The following is a 20,866-nucleotide window of genomic DNA, read 5'->3' on the forward strand; positions in this document are numbered from 1 at the left end:
AGCCACGCGCCTAACGAGCGCCGATCCGTGCAGAATGACTAGTATAGCTAGAGACATGAATATTTGCAGTAGATACTCGGAATTTATAGCTTAGAAGCATATCAAATCTAGGGTAATATGTCAGATATTGACATTCTTCATTCTATAAGAAATGCAGTCATAGATTACTAGCTGCTAGGGACTGGAGATCAGATTGCTCATGTCCATATCTATGCAGCCATGGATGTACGCCACATGATTAACTATTGCTAGACAAAGCTTCATGTAGTAACTGAGACATATCTTTTTAAAGTTAACTAGAATACATAGGATTATGAAGTTCCCCCCAACTTCGTCCAAAGTCATGGCGCATGGCATAATGAACAAATGAAGCAGAGGTATGGACATGTCAAAAAGCCTCCAGCAAAAGATCAGATGAAACAACGATTACAGTAGCCATACTCGAGGCGGCTCTCTGGCTGGATTCATCTGCATGGCCTGATTAGATAGGAAGTTCTATTTTTCTTGAATGTGGCCAGAGCGCGCAAACATTCCACATGATGAGGTACGCTGTACCACACCAATGTACCAACCAGCTGGGCAGGACCTCTCGCTGGGGTGGCGCAGACAGGACGGGCCGCCGAATGGACGGGTGGCGCCGCTCCTGAGGGTTCTTCCTCCATTCGGATGTTCATGTGTGGAGAGATGCCAAAGGAGGAGGAAGGGGGGGCATCGTGCTCCGATTTACCCGTCCTGACAAGACGGGATTGGGAAATGAAGATCATAGCAGTACCAGAGAAGACGAGAAGCTTGCTCACGAGGACAATTTATGAGGCACAAACCTCACAATCTTCTTCAGACCACTTCCGATACTGGCGATGGGCTAGGCCCGCCATTGCCTTGCATACCACCTGGGCTGAGCGTTTGAGGAGTCGAGCCCTTGCCCGTTCGTGGGAAAAGCTCGTTCAACTTGGTGTACAGGTCATGAACAGCGGGGACATTCGAAGGAGGTGTCATGATCGCTGGAGCTTGAGGGGCAACACCACCCGACTTCTTCGCGCGATCGGCTATCGTTGCAAGGTAGGCCAAATTGGCCTGAAGTCGGCGCATGCACTCAATGTACTCTGGACTTGGCTTGGAGCCCTGTGCCTTGGCAGCATCCCCGCCCTGATCAGTTGGAGACGCGTTGGCATCACCAGGGGATGCTGTCCCTGCCTTTCCAGATGCTTGTAGATTGACCACCTCCTGTAATAGGGTCGTGTTGATGTCAAGCAGGGTGGTGACGCGGGCCTTCTCACGGGCCGCCATTTGAGCCTGAGCCTGAGCCTGGGCTTGGGCTTGATATTGCGCTGGGGATTGGGCTTGAACTGGGGTCCTGGTTTGAGGTATCTGGGGAGAATTCATCTGAGGAGGCTTCGGCTGGTTGGCAAGGAGGTTATTTTGTTGGATCGAAGCCATGTTTTGAGAAAATGCCTGTTGGACGGCCGAGGGTCCATTAGGCATGGTGCCTGGCTGAGAGAATGGGGTCATGTTGGCGGGGAGGGGAGGTTGGGTGAAAGGTGATGTGAACGCGTCCATAGAAACTATCGGTCATAGAAGGTTAGCGGTCAGACGTCAATTCAAGATAAGCTCGACACCAGAGAACCCTCCCGCCTGTAGATCAAGCCAGATCGCGCGAATCGTGGCGCGCATTCTTGCCAAGAAGCCATTGGTAGGACAGCTGCGCTGGTACTATCAAAGGGATCCATCGTAGCTGCAGGATTCTCAAGGGGAAGGGAAGGACTGATTGGCGATGCGCCGTCTGAAGAGGGAGGGGAACGAGGGACTGGAGGGTAGTTCGGCACCCTCTCTATGTTAAAACTCAAAGCGGATCCAGGCTCTTGGATAACAAATGCTCCAAAGCGACGGGTCGACCCCGCCAGGAAAAAGGCGATGGGCATGTCTGGCAAATCATAATGAAGGGGCACAACATAAAAGGGGTGAGTAACGATTGACCACGTACCAGATGTCTGCGGGGGATAGCCAGTAGGCATCATAGCTCCCCCAGGGCCACCCGGCTGCATGGGCATGGCACCAAAGGAATGCTGTTGTTGTTGGACAGGCTGGAGAGGCGTCTTGGACTGGGGGTACTGGGGCATCGAATTCGGATAGAAGGGCATCTGGTTCGGGGGAGTCTGAGTCGGCACGGGATAGCCAGCGGGATAGCCAGTGTTGGGGTCCATTGTGTAAGAAGGAACCATATCACGGCCCCAGGCTATTTGGCGGTAAAAGAGGGGGAGCCGGGGGCGTCGGTGTACACTCAATATAATTGTTTCCCTTCGAGATGCCTCTTGGACCCGAGGGAAGCCACGGGGAAAGGTGGAAAGCGCCTTAGATTACGCACGCCGCACGGACAGGAAATAGACGAAGACAGAGAGAGGGAGGTGGACGGACGACCTCACGGGGAATCCAGGGATAGGGCGGGCTCAGGATTATTGTATGAGAAGTGGCTGACAGTGCCTGGACACCACAGAGATCTCAAGTAACAAACGAATGGGCGACAATGATTGGCCGCCGAGGCAAGAGACAAGCAGGGGAAGGGATGTTGTTGTTCGAACTGAGATCGACCTTTTGGCTTGAGTCACAGAGGTGGTCCTCGGGGACAGCGACAGAAATTTGGTGGATTGGGTGGTCCGGATTGAGAGCGATCAGCCGTGGGCGGACGGGCTAATGCAGCGGAGCCTTTTCGGTCAGAGTGGGGACACGGGCCCCGGACGAGGAAAAGAAAGTAGTGCGAGGTGGAAAGTGGTTCTCGGTGAATAATAATCTAGATCGACGGGAGATGATGTGTGTTTCGCAGGGTGAGATCGGTGAGATTTAAGTCTTCTTGCTGACATGAAGATGGCTCATGATGGACCGGGGGGGGGGGAAGTAGTAGAGTCACGAGACCGCCAGGGGAGTTGTATGAGTGTATTGACGATACCCGATACAGTCCGGTGTAACGAAAAGTGAGTGACTGACAGCCACATGTTTTTGTTGTTGTTGTTGTTACAAGGTATTATTGTGTATCAAAAATTACCCTTACACGCTGACATGTGATAATCACGCTAGTCCTGATTAAGAATATGCTCCGCACGTGTATTTGAAACCTCAGGCATCAACACGTCTATTGAAGTCCTTAGGACGCAGGCAAATACTATGTAAGATCAAATAAACAAAAGAGCAACTATTTGATTGAGAACACAAAATCCCTTGCTGCCTGCTTGGTCAGGCGAGACCCTTTGGCTCAAGAGAGTGACAACCCCCTTGCCACTCCCATCTGTCTGGAGATATGCGTGGCATCAAGTCCATCGAGCGGTAAATAATAATCGTAAAAGCGGAAGTATGCACTTTGGGCTTTACGGTAGTTCAGCTTCCTCAGCCGCAGAACCATCTGCTGCTGCGCCTCACTCAGTGGAGCTGTGTGGCGTAATCAGGTATCCTCAGGCTCCATCCCTACCAAATATAGTAGTAGTACCATTTAGAGCATCAACCAACAAGTGCCAAGCTCACATTTTCCAGAGATTGGCTCTTATGAGTCGGACACACGATGAGTCCATTGACAAACACCTTGCGGTGAGTAAGGCAACAATTCAAATCCCACCTTGCATGAATCCTTCAAGCCCTCGAGATTGTCTGAAGAGAAGCAAAAATGCAGGGTCAGATTTGTCTGGTCTAAATAGGAAGCGATTAGAGCAATACTCTCATGAATGTCTAATCTCACCCATACAATAGACTCTACATAAGTATAAAATAGGACTCGGTAGTTGAGTGTTGTACCAGAAGGAGCCTTAGCCTACACTCCATGATATGCATGCAATTACTCCGTGCGATCAGCTACCCGTCCAATCCACGGTAGAGTCGAATGTATCTATCCACCCTAGGCAATCAATCAACGGCGACCCCGATCTCTCGAGCGGATTTGAGATCAGATGAGACATTCCGACCGTTAAGCGCTCAATAATGCCGTAGGTGGCAGCGCCATTAGGCGGTTTTTGATCGGCAGCGCGATCTACAAGATGATAATATCCTTTTAAAGATTTACAGTAAAAACACCTGGCAGGTGACGTCGATCAGCATTGGTAATAATCCCGTAATGATAATTATAATGATAGCTCCAAATCTGCGATACTGTACGGAGTTACATAGCATCATTCCAATTTCAAAAATAAAATAAACAAATGAAAAGAGGGCCCACCAGACTTGATTGGACTCATTGGAGATTATCTGGAACGGGCAGCCTGCAGCTCGCTAAGAGAGGAGGCACAGGTGGAGCAATAGAAATCACTCCGACGCCACACCAGACCATTTGCGAGGGATCCATTTTTCCCAGTTTCCAGGAAATGCAAGTTGGAGATCCTTTCCTTGCGTGTATCGACTATACACTAAGTTACTAACTGCTCGTTGAGGAAGTATGACCCTGGGGCAACTAAAAAGAAAAAGACTACAATTTAAAGAGGAGATGACAGGATCCCTTTCAGCCAGCCACAGTGGGCTTGAACCGACGGTGATGAACTTCCGCCCAGGCACGGACCGGTGCTTGTCGCATTAGACCTGGGGTAGCCCGCCTGGTTGTCAAGGAGGCAACTAGTACAATGCAGCAGACAGGCATTAACTAGACAAAAAGATGCATCTCGTGGAGTCACGATATACTACGTGTACTTACATAGAGCTACAGGTGATTATCCCGGTACTCGGTGCTGGAGATGCATGCAAAAGGCCTGTCTATGCGGTGAACAGCGCTGAAAAGGAGGTTATTAGTGAATCATCCATATTTCGAATCTCGCTACTGCGGATCTACAAGATCGCTCCTCTCTGCTTTGAACTTGTAGAAAGATAGGCTGAGCCTGAGAACAGCAATAGACCCCTGTCAAAGGCGTGAACTATCGAAGTATGTCTAAAGTACCATGTCAAGCGGCACATTATCACCAGTAGCAGTAAGATGATCGCTTCTTCCCCTCCCTCTAGACAGTATTCCATATTCTGTCATTCGTAATGACATGTAACCAGTAAGGCCCCCGATGAGGAAAACCCCGCCCTGCACAAGAATTTGTCAACCCTAACTGGGGGGTGACTTAAAGGGCCCACATCCTGTGCATGACTTGCAGCCGGAGAACTTTGATCTGGGTTCTCCGTTACGGCATGACCTTGATACAATCTCATTCGTTCGACACATCGGAGACACCGAGAGGACAGCGGAAAGCCTCTCGGCACTGGCATTCCCAGCACACTGGATCATCCGAGACCTATTTGGCAACGGCTGAATAGTGTAGTGTGTAAACTACGATTTTTGAGGCTGGAAATTAAGCCTATTGGGGAAGAATCTGACCGGCGTTTCTGAGCCAGTGAAGTTGAGGATATTCAAGACAGTAATTATGGGACGAACCATAGATCGGACCGTGGGGGGGTCCAAGGTTTCAAACTTTCTCCGACATGAGGGTGCATGTCACTACGGACCTCGATCGACAACCAGGCTGTCACTTTAACACTTACCTGTTGGTGGGGGCGCTAACTCCGGGATTTGGGCTATTTAGCATGAGTGCCAGTGGTGAGTGGCTGAATTATCCTTGAGACAGGTTCAAAACCGTTAATATGCATCATAAAAAAGTAGTCATAACGACCTCCTCAATCGTTTAGAAAATGTGTTATCTATGACGCTTAGCGTAGATGACCAATAATCCATTTCACATCCTCGGTTCACACCATTTGGGCCGAGTTGAACCCGTCCGGCCGAAGCAAGATGGAATCTGGTCCGGCCCCCGGGTCCTGGGTGGCAAAAACTACACGATAGCTTAAAACTATGCCCACCAAGGAGACAAGAAATGTGGCTCGACTGTGGCACCCACGGTTCATGAGAGTGTTGCATTGGCTCTCGAGTTTCAGCTCCCCTCGCGGGGAGGCCCCTTCGTACTGTTCTTACGGCAAGGATCATCTCCCCTTCACGGCGAAGAGCGTGGTTGATCTGCAATACAAGGCCCTCAGCCACAAAGTGGCGCACTAATGACACTGGCATTTGGAATCTGGGCTAGTTCTTGTAGTCAATTTTACTGCAAGAAAAGAAAGACAGTAAAGGAAAAAAAAGTAAATCTTACTCAGTGGCAGGGGTATCCATGGTTAAGTTCGATCGAGGATCTCTCCTCTCGCGGGTATCGTATTCACATCCGCCACATTGCATAACCGTGCAGCCATGAGTCCGGGGCGATGTTTACTGTTAATAGACAGACCTGATGACGAAGCCACAGCGTTTACAGACCATTCCATTGGATATTGTGATCATCGATGTCCATATTTGCTTCTGGTAGGACGGTAAGACCTAATTGTGCATCCAATAGCTTCTCTCGGCTGGTAACCGGAAAGCGGAGCCTGTTGGAGTTGCTTTACCCTAGAAACCACAAGGAGTAATTTGTCACCGTCATGCAGAGAATAATTCATAGGAATGGGCAGGACTGAGAACCATGGCTCTATGTACTCAGTTAGGCCCACTCCTTAATTGAGTAAGAAGGGGTCATCTTGCAGGTCTAAGTGGTTCCAACATGGAGACATCCCGCGAACAGAGACCGTTAGAAAAACCAACCGAAACAATGCATGAACTAAAGTACAGCAGCGGTGAATATCTGTGGGACACGAATGGTAAAACTACCATACCACACATGACATTGCTGAAGCGCAAATGTGCTTGCAAAACCCAATTCCAGCCACAATCGATGGCTTGATCGCTTCCCTGTCAGCGCCAAACCGCGTTAGGGTCCCACGGCAGTGGTTCTGGCCGATGACCATGAGGAGACTAGAGTGTAGAATAAGCAACTATTCGTGCAAATGACTCTTTCCCTGACAGTGGGACCAAGACACTAGCGCAGACAACGAGAATAGAAATCCATTACTAGCCACACCGAGAGAAATGGCAGCTAGACCATGTGGAAATTTGGACGGGATCGTACATTCACAGACGATCTGATCGTCTTGCATGGCGAGAACGCGGGCCGGAGCAACTAAGGGTGCCTTTGTGGGCCGTATTGTGTTATTGAGTCCCCTAACGTTCACCAGCCCATCTGCATTCTCCAACATTGATCTTCGTATGCTGGCCCTTGAACCAGGTGGGACTCTCAATCAGCTCGCTCGAATCGAGACAGAAAAGTCACACACCGGCAATTTGATGAGGGTAAATGCGGGATCCTTGGAGTGACAGCAGTGACAAAGTTGTGCATCCAAGCTGTCCACGATGCTCACCTCGAGAGTGGAGGCTTGCAGGCACGGGAAACCCGCTATCCTGCACCTATCCTAGGAGCCCTGGGGTCCATCTTAATGCATGAAGCTCAAAAGAGAAAACTAGAAAATCCAAGAAAACTAGACAGAGCACATGAGAGTCTGAGACCGACGATTTCGTACTTCTGTCATCCAACGGCTGGCACTGATCTGCATTCCAAAGGTCGGCACAACCGGGGACCAGCGTAATGGACTCGAACTAGCCTTGCTTCAAGGTTGGAACAGGCTTGTATTGGTGTGACTATCTGGAGCTACCATCTAGTCTGACCGATAGAACGGGTCGCTGGCTGCCAATGAGGATCGTGAGCGGCAGTTGTCAAATCAATGCTAATCTGGTCTCGTATTGCTAGGTATTGCTAATTCCTGACAATTCCAGTTTGTAGACGATACTCGACTTTGTAAGAGCAAGTCAGTACTTTCAAATGGATTCCGTACCGAGTCCGTCAACTAATTTAGTCTGGTATGCACCAAGAGAGGATCCCTAGGTAGTACCATTAGAGACATACAATGAGCTAGGAAGTGAATTCATGCTATTCTTTTCTCAACATCTATTGATCTATGGAGCTCAGCCATTCATTTACTCACTGGCTTGTAGAGAGAGAAGCACTGGCAAGGGCTAGCCAAGCAACCGAGCCACACAATTCTCATAATAGTAGATCAACTATGGGGCTATACAACTTTACAACTTTACAGCTATGCGGTAGACTAACGGTAAGGAAAATACCTCCGCCAGAATGATTCGGCCATAGTGCGTGCGCCCTAGCGGCCCAACCCCGGGGGCGCGCGGTTCATCACTGTATCTCTGGGCTGTCCGTGCTTTTTTCCTTTCCCATTGCCAATCTTGCCCATCTTTCTCCTTCCTAGGAGCTGTGTTTTTTTTCTCCACACTTCTATTTCGTCTGCCCCTGTGGTTGCGCCACAGAATGGCCGGCTGGAGTGGCTGAGGTCTATAAATCTCCGGATCCCAAGTGGACTCTCCCTCTGTTTTCGGTGGGACCCTCCTTTATGAAAAGCCTCTAAAGCTCTTCGTTTCCTCCTTCAATGCTGCCGTATGTTTCTCACACCTTCCGAAATGATCACTGGCTGTAAGCCCTCCTTTTCTTCTGTTCCGTTTTGTGGCTGGAGTGCCTTCAGCCTAGACAATCCCCCCACTAAGTGGGAATTTGAGCCACAGTCGATGAACTTGTGTTCTATGGTATTATCTACCTTTCTGCCTTGAGCATTTTCATCCACCTGCTACAGTAGTAGAAGGAAAGAACTGACGAGATCGATAGGTCTCGCCCACGATGTCGAGGCAGAACCAGCAAGACGAGCTGGCATACCCGCACTTTGCCCTCATTTACATCGATCGGGATGGGAATCTCCGCCACGAAGCTTCTCCGTCTATCCGAAATAGCCGGGAAGCTATTCTATCTCCTGGAGTCACGAATGCGTTTCTACAGGCTGTGGCGCGGTCTGGAGAAGCTGTCACCTCACATTCTCTAGGTAAGTGTCACATACCCGTTAGAACCAGAACGGTGGAAACTGATTGAGTTTAGTTGAGGCTGGGGCTACCACGCCCTCACCACCACAAAGGGCACTTGGTGGTCAAGTTGCGCTTCGGCCACTACTTAACCGTGCTACCCAGAGTCCAGAGACTATAGGCACCGATGGACACCACCGTGGCCCCATGGGCCCTAGGCCTACGATCCAGCCAGCCATGTGGCCGCGACAGCAACAACTTCAGCTCCAGCAACAGCAACAGCAACAGCAGCAACAGCAACAACAACAAAGCAGACAAAGACCTTGGAATGAAGAAGTTAGTATGAGAAGCAACCAGAAAGCATTGATCTCAATCCGGGACAAAGACTTCCTGCAGCGGTACTACGAAAAGGTTTTCCAGAATCTGCAACAGACCAACTGCCGAGTCCTGGCAAAGGCATACGTCAAGCTTGTGGAGCCTCGAAAGCAGGTCAATTATCCCTACAATGGACGAAAGATTGTTGCTGGCAGGACGCAGCAGCTGGAGCCAGATGAAACTAAGCCTCCATGGTGGCCCTCAGGGGTGAGCCATCGCGAGCCAGATCATCTTCCCAAGGCCGGTACGAGAGAACGTCACATTCTATTTGAGGTCTGGCTTGCTGCTGACGAGATGAAAAGAGCGCATTAGACTACTAGTTCACATACTATGCGAGCTACACACCAGCCATGGAGTTACCGCTCGCAGACTCAAAGAAGCCGACCAACCAATCCGTCGACAGATCTCCCCAACGGAACGACTGCAGATACTGGACGAGGTCTACCGAGTGCGAGAAGAGGAGGAGAAGTTTCAAGAGGGAGTGACCGGTATTTTTACCTTATCGACCCTGTTTGTGCAGAGAAGCTGACCAATTCCAGATGGAAAAGCCCTAGTGTCGATTTCCCGAGCGAATCTGCCCGATGCAGTGGAAGCTACCCTGAGCGAAAGATCACGCAGCAGAAGAAGTTCCCCAACAGAAGAAGCCTCGACACACGAACAAGAAACAGTCGAAGAAACAATCGTCCTCCGCAGCGGCCCTACCCAGGGCACCATTGTTACTCAATCTGTCTTCGCCCCGTCAGACATACCCTCAGATCTATCTCCAACAGCCCTCCGTCCTCCCTCCCACAGCCCAAGTCAATTCATCCACCAAGACCTACCCATACATCCCAATTACGATCCCAGACCATCCTCATCAATGTCACAACAGGACTTAAAGAGGAAACGCCTCCGCGTGGATGCTGACCATCCACCTACCACAACAAGCCCTCACGCTCACACATTGGGATACTACCCGCCTGTGTTCGTCGGCTCACAGCCTTACATTCCCGAGACCTACGATGAGCTTCAAAGCTTTCCAACCCAAGTCATTCCGACAACAGCACCGCCCGGTGCTGAACAATTTGGCGATCACATGGACAGCTATGCGTTTCCGTACTACTTTGAGAATTGACACAAAATTTGGGTTGGTCTTGGGCGTCGGACTTATGATAACGAGTCTCCTTGATTATGGCATTGGTGCATGAAAGCAGTTTACTTGGTGTTATTTGTCATTTGTTACGTTTTTCTTTTACGATTCTTTTTGAAGCGAGCGTTGATTTGAACTGCAAAAGGGCGGGGAGTTGACCGGTTTAGCCATATACTGGAAATCAAAAACAAACAATTAAAGCAGACATATTCTCAGAAAGGTTCCACAGTGAATATTACCCTTGTAATGGCTAATTTGATATCCAAAGATCAACACTCTGGAAAGTATAGGCACGTCCAAGAGCGCCTAAAGACGTTCGAGACTGTGAATCTGTAAGGGAGGGCAGGCCGTGTCCCGCAAACTAGCCGTGTAGTGACCTCTGAGATGATTACGGAGGTTTAAATCTGATAGATCTATTCGTGTAAACTGCCCGAATAGTAGAGCCTACGCTTTGATTGGATATAAGCCGATCTGGAAAATCGACATTAGCATAAGCCAAACCTAAAGACAGCCAGAAAATACGTGACTGTCGCCTGCAGGTTTAATTTGACTCCGCTCCGCTGGCGGTAGCCTACAAAAGTTGTTTTTCTTTTATCTGGGAAAGGAATGGAAGAGATTGATATTGCAATTTTGACCAACAACAAAAACTTGTATTGGAACAGGTTTGTAATAGACATAGTAAAGTGGACAAAAAGATTCAATTTGCTAAATAAATCCACTCAAATCTTCTCAACCACCACCTAAACCCCCTTACAGACACTGGGAGTACCAGGCATTGGAGTAGGTGCAAGTATACGGGCTCGCACAAGTAGTAGGACCAGTCCAGCCCGAACCACCACACTGGCCCCAGTGCTGAGCAACGCCTGTGGACGTGCTAGTGCTGGTGGTAGCAGTAGAAGTAGTCGTGGAAGTACTGCTAACGCTCGTAACAAGAGTGGTCGTAGCGGTAGAAGTGGCCGAGCCACCCAGAGCAGAGAGGATACCAGTGTACGCAGGCTTCTTCACAAAGTTCGAGTCCCAGGGGCAGGCAGCGCCTTGACCCGAGAAAGTGCCGGGAACCCAGGAGTACTTATCAGTCCAATCCCAGATAGTAACACCCACACAGCCCTTGGTATCAACACAAGCACCGACGGAGCTGGCGTAGTCAGTCGACTGCTGGGCGAGGAGGGCAGCAGTCGAAGGGAGGGTCATGCGGATATCGAGCTCAGTGATGGCAACTTCCACGCCCAGAGCTGTGTATGCGGCCATGGTGCTGGCCTGGTTGCTGCGGCTGGGGGTGCTGCCGACGATGAAGTGAGCCTGGAGACCGACTCCGTCGATCTTCACGCCGTAGGATTGGACTAGCTTGACGATGCGGAGAGCACCGGTGGCCTTGGCGCCGGAGTATTCGATGTTGTAGTCGTTGTAGTAGAGCTTAACAGAGGGGTCTGCGGCGGCAGCGGCGGCAAATGCGATGGGAAGGTAGGCTTCGCCAATGGTGTTGTACCACAGACTGGTGCGGTAGGTTCCGTCCTCGTTGAGAGCTATTTGATATTAGATATGGATTGCCTGGAGAAATCATATTTTGAGATACGAACCTTCGTTCACAACGTCCCATGCGTAGCACTGTCCCTTGTAGTGGGTAACGACGTTGGTGATATGGTTCTTCAGAGCCGCAATCAACGTGGCATTCGTCCAAGAACCGCTGGTAACTATCATAATTTTAGTATAGAGACCTTCTTAACAGAATATATGGAGTTCTTACCCCAGTTGGGGAGCTGGTTATGCCAGACAAGATTGTGGCATCGCAGCTTCTGACCGTTGGTCTTGGCCAGCTTAGCAATGGTGTCTCCGTTGGTGTAGGTGAAGACATTCTGCGATGGCTCAGTTGCATCCCACTATCAAGCAATTGTCAGTAATTGTAGACCCCAAGCCTTTAGGTACAGAAAAATCAATTCACCTTTTGCGAGTTTCCGGGTGTGATTTGGCCAAAGTCCTGGGTATTGCTGAGCTGCGTGACGTAGGCAGAGTCCGACAATTCGCCATTGTCAGTGGCAGAACCGAAGTAGAGCTTGCCAAGGGCAACAGCAGCAGTGTTCAAGCCAGCTCCATATGCGCTGGGCGTTATTAGTTAGCACCAATTGACTTGTTTTCCCAAATCCAAGTGTTGTATACTCACAGAGTTGGTAGAATACCAGCCGCCAAAAGCAGAGAGCTAGCGGAGAGATGAACCATCTTGAAGATCAATTAGATGATAATCAACAATAATTTTACCTAGAAAATTGCTTTGTCTCTACAAAAGACTCGACTCGAGTGGCATTGACTGGACTTTATAAGACAGGGTCTAGCTACTAGCTCCCTTGAACAATTCCTCCGGACGCTAGCAATCCACTACTATCCACATAGATTCGGACTTTTAGCCCGTGGCGCCGGAGTCGCGGCTATTCCAAAGACAACAAGGCATTATGGTTATTATCCTTTAGCTTTGGGCTGGTGAGATGGGCGCTTTTCCGTCAAGATCCAATTCTTCAACATGAGTATCATAAAAATGGATTGCATTTAGCCTCAAATAATTTACTAGGTGGGATTGATTATCATCTACAGGGCAATGGAGAAACCAAGACAAAGGGTAGCACCGGAGTTTGCGCATTGACTAGAATGGGCTCTCCATCCGTGATGGGGGGTCATGGGGAACTAGGAGAGCTAGGAGACTTGGCCAAAAGCCCCGAACGTTTCAAGTTGGATTAAGGCTGATGAACACGTTTCACCACAAGTTGACCGGTAGATAATATGATCCAGTGGCGATAATATCAAAAGAAACACATTTTTGAAAATAAAATCCCGATCCAAAACATTGTTCTTTGGCTGAAGATGATATGAGGAAAATCTCCCAATCGTCATGGCGGAGGAACCTCCGTCTTCGACCCTGGTCACGCCGGCAAAAATGCCCTTCCAAAAGGGCCCATGCAGATGCTTATCCCCGCATTTACCACGACCTGAAGAAAGGCTAAATGAATCGCCTAGCTTGTATTTCCGGATAAATGTGAAGAATCATGGTTGTTCCTGTCCTTGTCATTGCTGACATCTGGGGAAATTATGGATCCCCTGTTGATCCCCAGCTCCGGACTTCTTATTGTGGTTTCGGCTTTTCGTCATCATAACATGCAGGGGTTCGCTTGAGGATACAGGCATTCAGCCTATAGAATTGATAACCCCTCATTTAATATCCTCGGCCTCGTCGGCTGAATAAGATTGTGTTTGTGCCTGGAATCCTTCAGCAAGACCGACTATAAGCCAATCTGGCTTGGGATGCAGGGCCAAGAAATCCTTCCGGTCCAAGGCTGGAGAAATACGCGAGAGGGAGGTGTGATCTCGTATAATGAATTGGGATGAATAGGACCGGTACTTTCACGGCCAGAACATGCGGAGCTCTTCAGATCCATTAAATCTAGAAAGGCGGCTTCGGCGTTGACAATTTGCGACTCGCATTACATATGAGGAATTCAATTTTCTGTCCTAAGTAGTGTCTTTCAGGACACAGGAGATTGATCTATATCGAATTTCAATGCATGTCTATGTACAATATGCTGTTAATATTCAACGGGTATCAGATACGCCCTAGCAGCATGCATTTTAGTATAGAGGTGTCATAGATCATCGTGCTACCGATCTAGTAGGATCATCTGGATCGGCACGGAAGTGGTAATGTAGCCGACGTAACCACATAACCAGTTGGGTTATCGTAAGCGCTTCAGAGAGAGGGAAGCGCATGAGTCCTGACTTTGGCCTAAGGCGTCGGAGCTCCAGGAGAGGAAAGTATAGGGTGAGAATTGGCGACACAGCGCTCAACTTTCCAAGCTCAACCCTCCTTACGGGCCTTCATCTCAGCGATGAACGCACCAGTCTTGGAAAGTGGCACAACGAAGATTTTGACCAGCTCGTCCACAACTTCAACTTTGCCACCAGAAAGAATTTGCAATAAAGGCAGCTTCTTTCCAGCCTTGATGAGGCCGCCGGTGACGGTCTGCATGAAGCACTCGACATTGTTGATCGTGTATTCCTTCTTAGTATCCCACGGGAGCGGGAAGATATACTCGAGGTGATCCACAATCGAGTGGAGCTCCGAGAAACACTTGATGAAATCAGACTGCGCATCCATTGGATAGAGGAAGACAGCAGGGAATTCAACCGAGCTCTCCGGTGAGAGTGGGTCGGGAACGAGACGAATCCTGGTATCTTCCATGTCTGGGGGCTGATCGGTCTTGCGCGTGCGGATCTGACGGGCACGCAGAGCCGTGCTTAGAACTAGGTTCTGCTTGCGCGCAAGCTCCTCTTCAGCCTTGCGCTTGGCAGCGACACGCTCCACTTGAGCCTTGCGATCGGCAATCTTGGAAGCAGCGGTCTGAAGTGCTTTATTTGAGGGATCGATGTTCAAGCCTCGCGAAGCAGCATCTTCAGCCTCCGCGACCTTATCCAGCTTGAGGAGGGCCATTGCGGAACGGTAGAAGGCCTTGACATTCTTCGGGTTGAGCTTGAGAACTGCAGCGCAGTCAAGTGTGCAGGAGCGGTAGTTGCCTATAGCCAGGGTTTCTGTAAGCAGCAATTCTAAAAGAACCGCGTAATAACGAGAACATACCAAGCTCAAGGTTACACAATGCGCGGTTGTTGTGTGAAACTTCCTCCATCTGGCGTAGGAGCTTCTCTTCCGCCTTGAGATCCTCAGGCTTATCCCATTTGTCTTCCTTAGCAGAGACGACAGCAATGCTCTTGGTATACATCTCCTTGGCATCGATCCAACGCTTTTCTGCGACAGCCTCATTGCCTTGTTCCTTGAAACTTTGAGCGACCTCAGCTCGGGTTCCTTCATTTTGGAGAGCTTGAAGAGCGTCCAAAAGAATATTCTCGCCATCTGGAGGGAAGAAAAAGGTGTTAGCATTTCATTCCCAAGTGAAAGAGAGGTAAAACGCGATAGGCAAAGGAACATCCAACATACTCTCATCACCAGCATTCTCAATATCCGTCATAAACAGCGGGGTCTTGTTCATCATATCCAGCAATTCTTCCTTGGAATGTGATTTGACTGAGGCCATGGCTGGGGGGAAATCAGGGTGATTAGGGTCACTCATGATCTCCTTCAATCTCTCTTCATTGATCGGAAAAGGCGCTTCATTGTTTGCGGCGAAGGCGTCGAAGCCGGGCTGGGGCAGGTCCTGAGCCACCTGGGGTGGTGCCTCATTGAGGTTGAGCGACTCATCGAAGTCGTCTGGGAGCTCTTCAATCCGCGACATGATGTTAATGCGAGGTGGTGCTGTACAGAGAAGTATAATTCCTCATGGACTTTTTTTGCGGGGATTAGAAATCGCCGATGTGCAAACAGTGCAAATACGAGGGGAGGAACGTATGATGTAAGCCCAACGGGCAGTTTCTAGAAGGTTTCATGTGAAAGGTTTTGCTTAACCTCAACTACCAGTCCTCACATCTAATATTTCGTTGAAAAAATCTGTACATCCCGGGTCTGGAATTGACAAAGTAAATTATCTCATGTCTAATGACTCCTAACAATCAGAGACAACCACACATCCTGAACAACCTATAAGATCACGTGCCAGGATACAGCCCTAGATCCTCGACACCTTACTGCCTCAGGATCCAACTGAACTATGTAACACGGTAGAAAGTCAAAACAGGCTACAAAACTATGGCCCGGTTAGCACCAAAAAGCATTTATCGTGTGTAAACAGCCCCTGCGAACTCTCAATTATAATACCAGAGGAATAACCTTCCATTGATACATCCACTGCCCTCCGCATCTCGGATATCCTCACGTCGGAGAACGCCCGAGACGCTTCAACCCCGCATTATTCGGTTGGAACACCGACCCCGATATAGGAGTGCTTCTATACCTCAAGCAAGCAAGACTACCTTAAAAGATTAGAAGCTGATCTCATCCTCCAGCTCGCCCTTCTACGACAAACCCATCGAGAATACCTTTCATCCTTTTCAACCATGGCCCAAACTCACAATATCCTCGTCCTCCCCGGCGACGGTATAGGCCCCGAAGTCATGACGGAAGCAATCAAAGTCCTCAAAGCCTTCGAAAGCCCCGACCACAAATTCAATCTCCGCCAAGAACTCATCGGCGGTTGCAGCATAGATGCAACCGGTAAATCCATTACCGAAGAAGTCAAGCAAGCAGCTCTTGCCTCGGACGCGGTTCTCTTCGCAGCAGTCGGCGGCCCCAAGTGGGACAACGCTCGCCGGGGTCTCGATGGACCCGAGGGTGGACTACTGCAGCTTCGCAAAGCAATGGATATCTATGCCAATTTGCGACCGTGCTCGTCTAGCTCGCCTAGTGCATCGATTGCGAAGGAGTTTAGCCCCTTTCGGCATGAGGTGCTTTTTGGATCTGAGAAGGATGGTACAAGTGAAGGGGTGGACTTTGTAGTTGTTCGGGAGAATTGTGGTGGTGCTTACTTTGGGAGGAAAGTCGAGGATCCAACTTATGGTATATAGAGTACCATCTCCCAACCGAGTTCTTATTAACCTGCTGACACTACCTTCAACAGCAATGGATGAATGGGGCTACTCCGAAGCAGAAATCCAACGAGTCACCCGTCTCGCCGCAGAAGTGGCTCTACGCCATAATCCCCCCTGGCCAGTGATCTCCCTCGACAAAGCAAATGTCCTAGCTTCATCTCGCCTCTGGCGTCGTGTCGTCGAAAAGACCATGACCACCGAATACCCACAGCTCAAACTAGTCCACCAACTGGCCGACTCTGCATCTTTGATCCTGGCAACTAACCCACGATCCTTGAACGGTGTGATTCTCGCTGATAATACTTTTGGCGATATGATTTCCGACCAGGCGGGCTCGATTGTTGGGACTTTGGGTGTTTTGCCGAGTGCTAGTCTCAATGGGCTGCCTGGTGATAAGACACTTAACAAGCGGCCGTATGGGCTGTATGAGCCTACTCATGGCTCGGCTCCAACGTGAGTTCTAACACTGCCGATTAGGGGTTACCTGGTATACTAATCTGTTTGATAGTATTGCGGGAAAGAATATTGCTAACCCTGTCGCGATGATCTTGTGTGTGGCATTGATGTTCCGGTACTCCTTGAACATGGAGGATGAAGCTAGACATCTAGAGGATGCAGTGCGAAATGTGCTTGATAAGGGCTTGCGTACACCTGATCTAGGGGGCACGATGGGTACAAAGGAATTGGGCGATGCAATTGTGGCCGAGCTGTAGTTCTATAGAAACGGTAGGCACGCTTGATGAAAGGTAATATGATCTATTCTTTACTATTATCCCCTTGAACCTATCTATAACTGTCTAAACAATTGAGTATATGTCGGATAGGCAACTGAGGATGATGATATGGGAGTTTGTAACTACTGCTCAATACTTCTAGTACTATCACTTTTTGCACTCTTTATCGTGGCCCTCTATAAGAAGCCCTGGTCTTCTCTTCCTCCTCTCTTTAGGAAGGGTACCAAACATCTCTTATTCCCTGATATGTTCGAAAGGCTGGCAGAAATTCGCTCCTTCCTTATTTTCAACAAGGGTGGCGGCGCCCCAGCCATGAAAGAATTTGAAGAACCCGCGACCCGGTTTGCGTGACGCACCTGCCATGTTTGATTGATACTATCAAAAAGGAAGCGCGTCAACAGCATCAAAGCGCCTTCTTATCCCAAACAAAAACTTCAACCATCTTCAACCATCTCAGCTCTCCTCGCCCTCCCATGTCTTCTATCCTCGCTTCACTTTTCCCAAAACTTTTCGTCTCTCGATCCCCATATCCTACACCACAGCCACCATCACAGCCACCATCAGAAGACAAAATCATGCCCAGCGACACCGAGAACGACTCCGCCGAAATGGCCAGGCCCCGTCCAACCCTGAAGCCAAAGCCAGGAACCCCTCCACGAAAACCCACCATCTTCCAATCCAACGCATCCAATCCCGATTTCGTCCCCGGCTACTCCGTCCTACGCGTCGAACAAGTCAAGCACATGAGCAACTCAAGAGACAAGACCCGACTCATGAACTCCATCGTCGACGACATCGTTGCAAGCGTCTCCTCTATCAACGAGTATCACCGAAACGGCATCCTCAGCGACGACAACATCTTCCAAGTCTCAACCATGATGCAGTGCATGGGACAGAACAATCTCAAGATGCAGGATCGATTGGAGGATATGATTACCAGACTCAAGAGACAGAACACTCAAAAGCACCAGAATTACATGGAGCTCGCGCAAAGTATGGATGTCATGGGCCAGATGTACGCGAATAAAGTTGACTGGTTGGAGCAGCAGGTGAGGGTGTTGAAGGAGCGGGTTGCGTCTGTGGAGGCGCAAGGACGCCCGTTCCAGTCACAGAAGCAATTAGATGACCGCATTGAGCACTATTCTCGTTATCTCGAGGAGAAGGCACAAAAGGAGTTCGATGAACGCGCTGAGCGCGTTAATCGGTATTGTGAGGAGATGAGGAAGAATCGGGGCTATGATGGTCAGGAGCAGATGGTTCAGGATGAGGACAATGCTGATGGAGAGTGGGAGGAGGATAACATCAAGGAGGATGGGCTCATGAAAGGACTGTGATTGATTTGCATTTCTTCTATTTCTGAGCTTTTTTTTTTTTTTTTCTTTTCATCTTTCTGTCTCATTCCGGGGGAGTTTGTTGCAGGTTAGGAGTTACAGGTGCTCGTTTGCAGGCCATGTACTCCTGGCCGATTGGCCATGAATGTTTGATTATCTAGGAAATGTTCGGGGTGGGTAATTGCAGGTTGGCGACCTCAAAGCTCAATTCATGGAAGTTTTGCAGTGAAGCAAATAATCTGTAAATCTGTAAATCCTAGTTAATCAATTCGAGAACCCGATCGCACGCGATATCGAAGCTCTATCGTATCGTGATTGTAGCACGGGCTAGACGATAAGGTCGGCTTTCAAGTTCCGAGGCAATCAGATTTCCAGGCCGACGGCATTTGATCGCCGCCAAAAAAGTATGATTATGACTTCACTCAAACTGATCGCAAGTTAGATACAGTCCGAGCCACACTTACATAGATTTTGAAATCGCGAGAATGGCCGAGAATCGGAAGAATTCGCACACGAAACCAAGCAGCCGAATTGCGCCTGCAGCATGAGAGTCAGAGACTGTAAAAGAGCTCATCGGGGATAAAACGGGGTATCATCGACCGAAAAAGAACCTCGGCATTTTGGCTGGTCGACGGCGGACAAATTGGATTTGTCCTGTGGATCCACTGGCGGTCTTCATGTGGGAGAATCAACCACTCCAGGATTCGCGACCCTTTCTTTTCTTTCCTCGATCCCCTTTTGTTTCTTTTCTCTTTCTCTTCTGTGTTTTCATCTGTTTTGAAATCTTCATTCCTTTCTTTGAAGACCAGAAATTAGTCGGTTCGGAAGCAATTTTTGCGTTCTTGATCCGCATCCGCATCCTTCGAGCCCTTTCACCACTCTTTACCCCAGACGTTATCGGCCGAGAATGAGTCGCCACGGTGACTATGAGGCGGTCCGCAAGGATATCGCTGCTCAGCTCCAGAAGCCCGGATATGACGATGGAAGCGCAGGCCCTGTGTTTGTGCGGTTGGCATGGTATGTTTTTGTCGTCTCGGTCGGCGAATGACGAGATCCCGACGATCGGTCGGGATGCCGGTAGTGAACCTTAAACAGGAACAAGATTTGCTAACCATCTCTTCTCCATGCAGGCATTCCGCTGGTACTTATGATGCCGAATCCGATACTGGCGGCTCCAACGGCGCCGGTATGCGCTATGAGACTGAAGGTGGCGACCCGGCCAACGCGGGTTTGCAACACGGTCGCGCGTTCCTCGAGCCGATCAAGGAAAAGCACCCATGGATCACATACTCGGACTTGTGGACTCTGGCAGGCGTAGTCGCAATCAAGGAGTTGGGCGGACCTGATATCCCCTGGCAGGGTGGACGTACCGACCTGGTCGATGACTCCAAGGTTCCACCCCGAGGACGCCTGCCCGACGGTGCCCTGGGCGCTGATCACTTGCGCTTCATCTTCAACCGCATGGGCTTCAACGATCAAGAGATTGTTGCGCTGTCTGGCGGTCACAACCTCGGTCGCTGCCACGGCGACCGTAGTGGATTCGAGGGACCGTGGGTGACGAACCCGACTCGGTTCTCCAACTCGTTCTTCAAGTTGCTGCTGCAGTTGGACTGGAAGCCCCGCAAACTGGCGACGGGCATGACCCAGTTTGTGTATGAGGATCCCGATGCGGAGGAGGACGAGGAGCCGCTCATGATGCTGCCGACCGATATGGCGCTGAAGACTGACCCGGCCTTCTTGCCGTGGGTGCAGCGGTATGCCGAGGACAAGGAGCTGTTCTTCGATCACTTTGCCAAGGTCTTTGCCAAGTTGGTTGAGCTGGGTATCCGTCGTGATGCCAAGGGTAATGTCGTCAACACTGATAATCAATTGGGTGGTTATGTGTCTGCTCCTAAGAAGAGCAACGTGGCCACGGGTCCCAGCAAGGCTAAGGGTGAGCCTCGTGCTCGTCTGTAAGCGGTAGAGACTGCTTCGTGTTTCTCTTTTGTTGATTTTGTGCGTGACTGTCCTGCTTCTGTTTTGTTATTGTGTTGGAATTCCCCCTGTGTTGATAGATCTG

General features: G+C 49.7%; 8 protein-coding genes across 8 annotated transcripts; 5 read left to right on the plus strand and 3 right to left on the minus strand.

Annotated features, from left to right (window-relative positions):
* Nucleotides 1-187: 187 nt before the first annotated feature.
* Nucleotides 188-2,818, minus strand: N7473_001950 (uncharacterized protein). Its single transcript, XM_057147890.1, has 2 exons — nt 1,982-2,818; nt 188-1,562 (listed from the first exon to the last, which is right to left on the minus strand). Exons 1-2 carry the CDS (start codon nt 2,217-2,219, stop codon nt 835-837), a joined length of 966 nt encoding a protein of 321 aa, XP_057011544.1. The 5' UTR covers nt 2,220-2,818; the 3' UTR covers nt 188-834.
* A 2,979-nt stretch (nt 2,819-5,797) lies between these two features.
* Nucleotides 5,798-5,998, plus strand: N7473_001951 (uncharacterized protein; the record flags this gene model as incomplete). The annotated part of the gene is made up of 1 exon (XM_057147891.1): nt 5,798-5,998. The coding sequence occupies one exon, from the start codon at nt 5,798-5,800 to the stop codon at nt 5,996-5,998; it is 201 nt and encodes a 66-aa protein (XP_057011545.1).
* Nucleotides 5,999-8,546: 2,548 nt separating this feature from the next.
* On the plus strand, nt 8,547-10,211 carry N7473_001952 (DUF2841 domain-containing protein; the record flags this gene model as incomplete). The annotated part of the gene is made up of 4 exons (XM_057147892.1): nt 8,547-8,745; nt 8,799-9,341; nt 9,400-9,585; nt 9,637-10,211. 4 exons carry the CDS (start codon nt 8,547-8,549, stop codon nt 10,209-10,211), a joined length of 1,503 nt encoding a protein of 500 aa, XP_057011546.1.
* A 765-nt stretch (nt 10,212-10,976) lies between these two features.
* Nucleotides 10,977-12,440, minus strand: N7473_001953 (putative endo-1,4-beta-xylanase; the record flags this gene model as incomplete). Its single annotated transcript, XM_057147893.1, has 5 exons — nt 10,977-11,749; nt 11,804-11,917; nt 11,971-12,103; nt 12,166-12,322; nt 12,385-12,440. The coding sequence occupies 5 exons, from the start codon at nt 12,438-12,440 to the stop codon at nt 10,977-10,979; spliced, it is 1,233 nt and encodes a 410-aa protein (XP_057011547.1).
* A 1,624-nt stretch (nt 12,441-14,064) lies between these two features.
* On the minus strand, nt 14,065-15,493 carry N7473_001954 (HSP70/90 family co-chaperone CNS1; the record flags this gene model as incomplete). Its single annotated transcript, XM_057147894.1, has 3 exons — nt 14,065-14,780; nt 14,842-15,114; nt 15,199-15,493. 3 exons carry the CDS (start codon nt 15,491-15,493, stop codon nt 14,065-14,067), a joined length of 1,284 nt encoding a protein of 427 aa, XP_057011548.1.
* Nucleotides 15,494-16,211: 718 nt separating this feature from the next.
* Nucleotides 16,212-17,455, plus strand: N7473_001955 (3-isopropylmalate dehydrogenase; the record flags this gene model as incomplete). The annotated part of the gene is made up of 3 exons (XM_057147895.1): nt 16,212-16,710; nt 16,772-17,195; nt 17,251-17,455. The coding sequence occupies 3 exons, from the start codon at nt 16,212-16,214 to the stop codon at nt 17,453-17,455; spliced, it is 1,128 nt and encodes a 375-aa protein (XP_057011549.1).
* A 596-nt stretch (nt 17,456-18,051) lies between these two features.
* On the plus strand, nt 18,052-18,810 carry N7473_001956 (uncharacterized protein; the record flags this gene model as incomplete). Its single annotated transcript, XM_057147896.1, has 1 exon — nt 18,052-18,810. The coding sequence occupies one exon, from the start codon at nt 18,052-18,054 to the stop codon at nt 18,808-18,810; it is 759 nt and encodes a 252-aa protein (XP_057011550.1).
* Nucleotides 18,811-19,714: 904 nt separating this feature from the next.
* On the plus strand, nt 19,715-20,763 carry N7473_001957 (peroxidase; the record flags this gene model as incomplete). The annotated part of the gene is made up of 2 exons (XM_057147897.1): nt 19,715-19,824; nt 19,938-20,763. The coding sequence occupies 2 exons, from the start codon at nt 19,715-19,717 to the stop codon at nt 20,761-20,763; spliced, it is 936 nt and encodes a 311-aa protein (XP_057011551.1).
* Between the last annotated feature and the right edge of the window lie 103 nt (nt 20,764-20,866).

The sequence above is a fragment of the Penicillium subrubescens genome (assembly GCF_028828155.1).
Source record: "Penicillium subrubescens strain IBT 31985 chromosome Unknown utg000002l_segment0_segment0, whole genome shotgun sequence".
Lineage (NCBI taxonomy): Eukaryota > Fungi > Ascomycota > Eurotiomycetes > Eurotiales > Aspergillaceae > Penicillium > Penicillium subrubescens.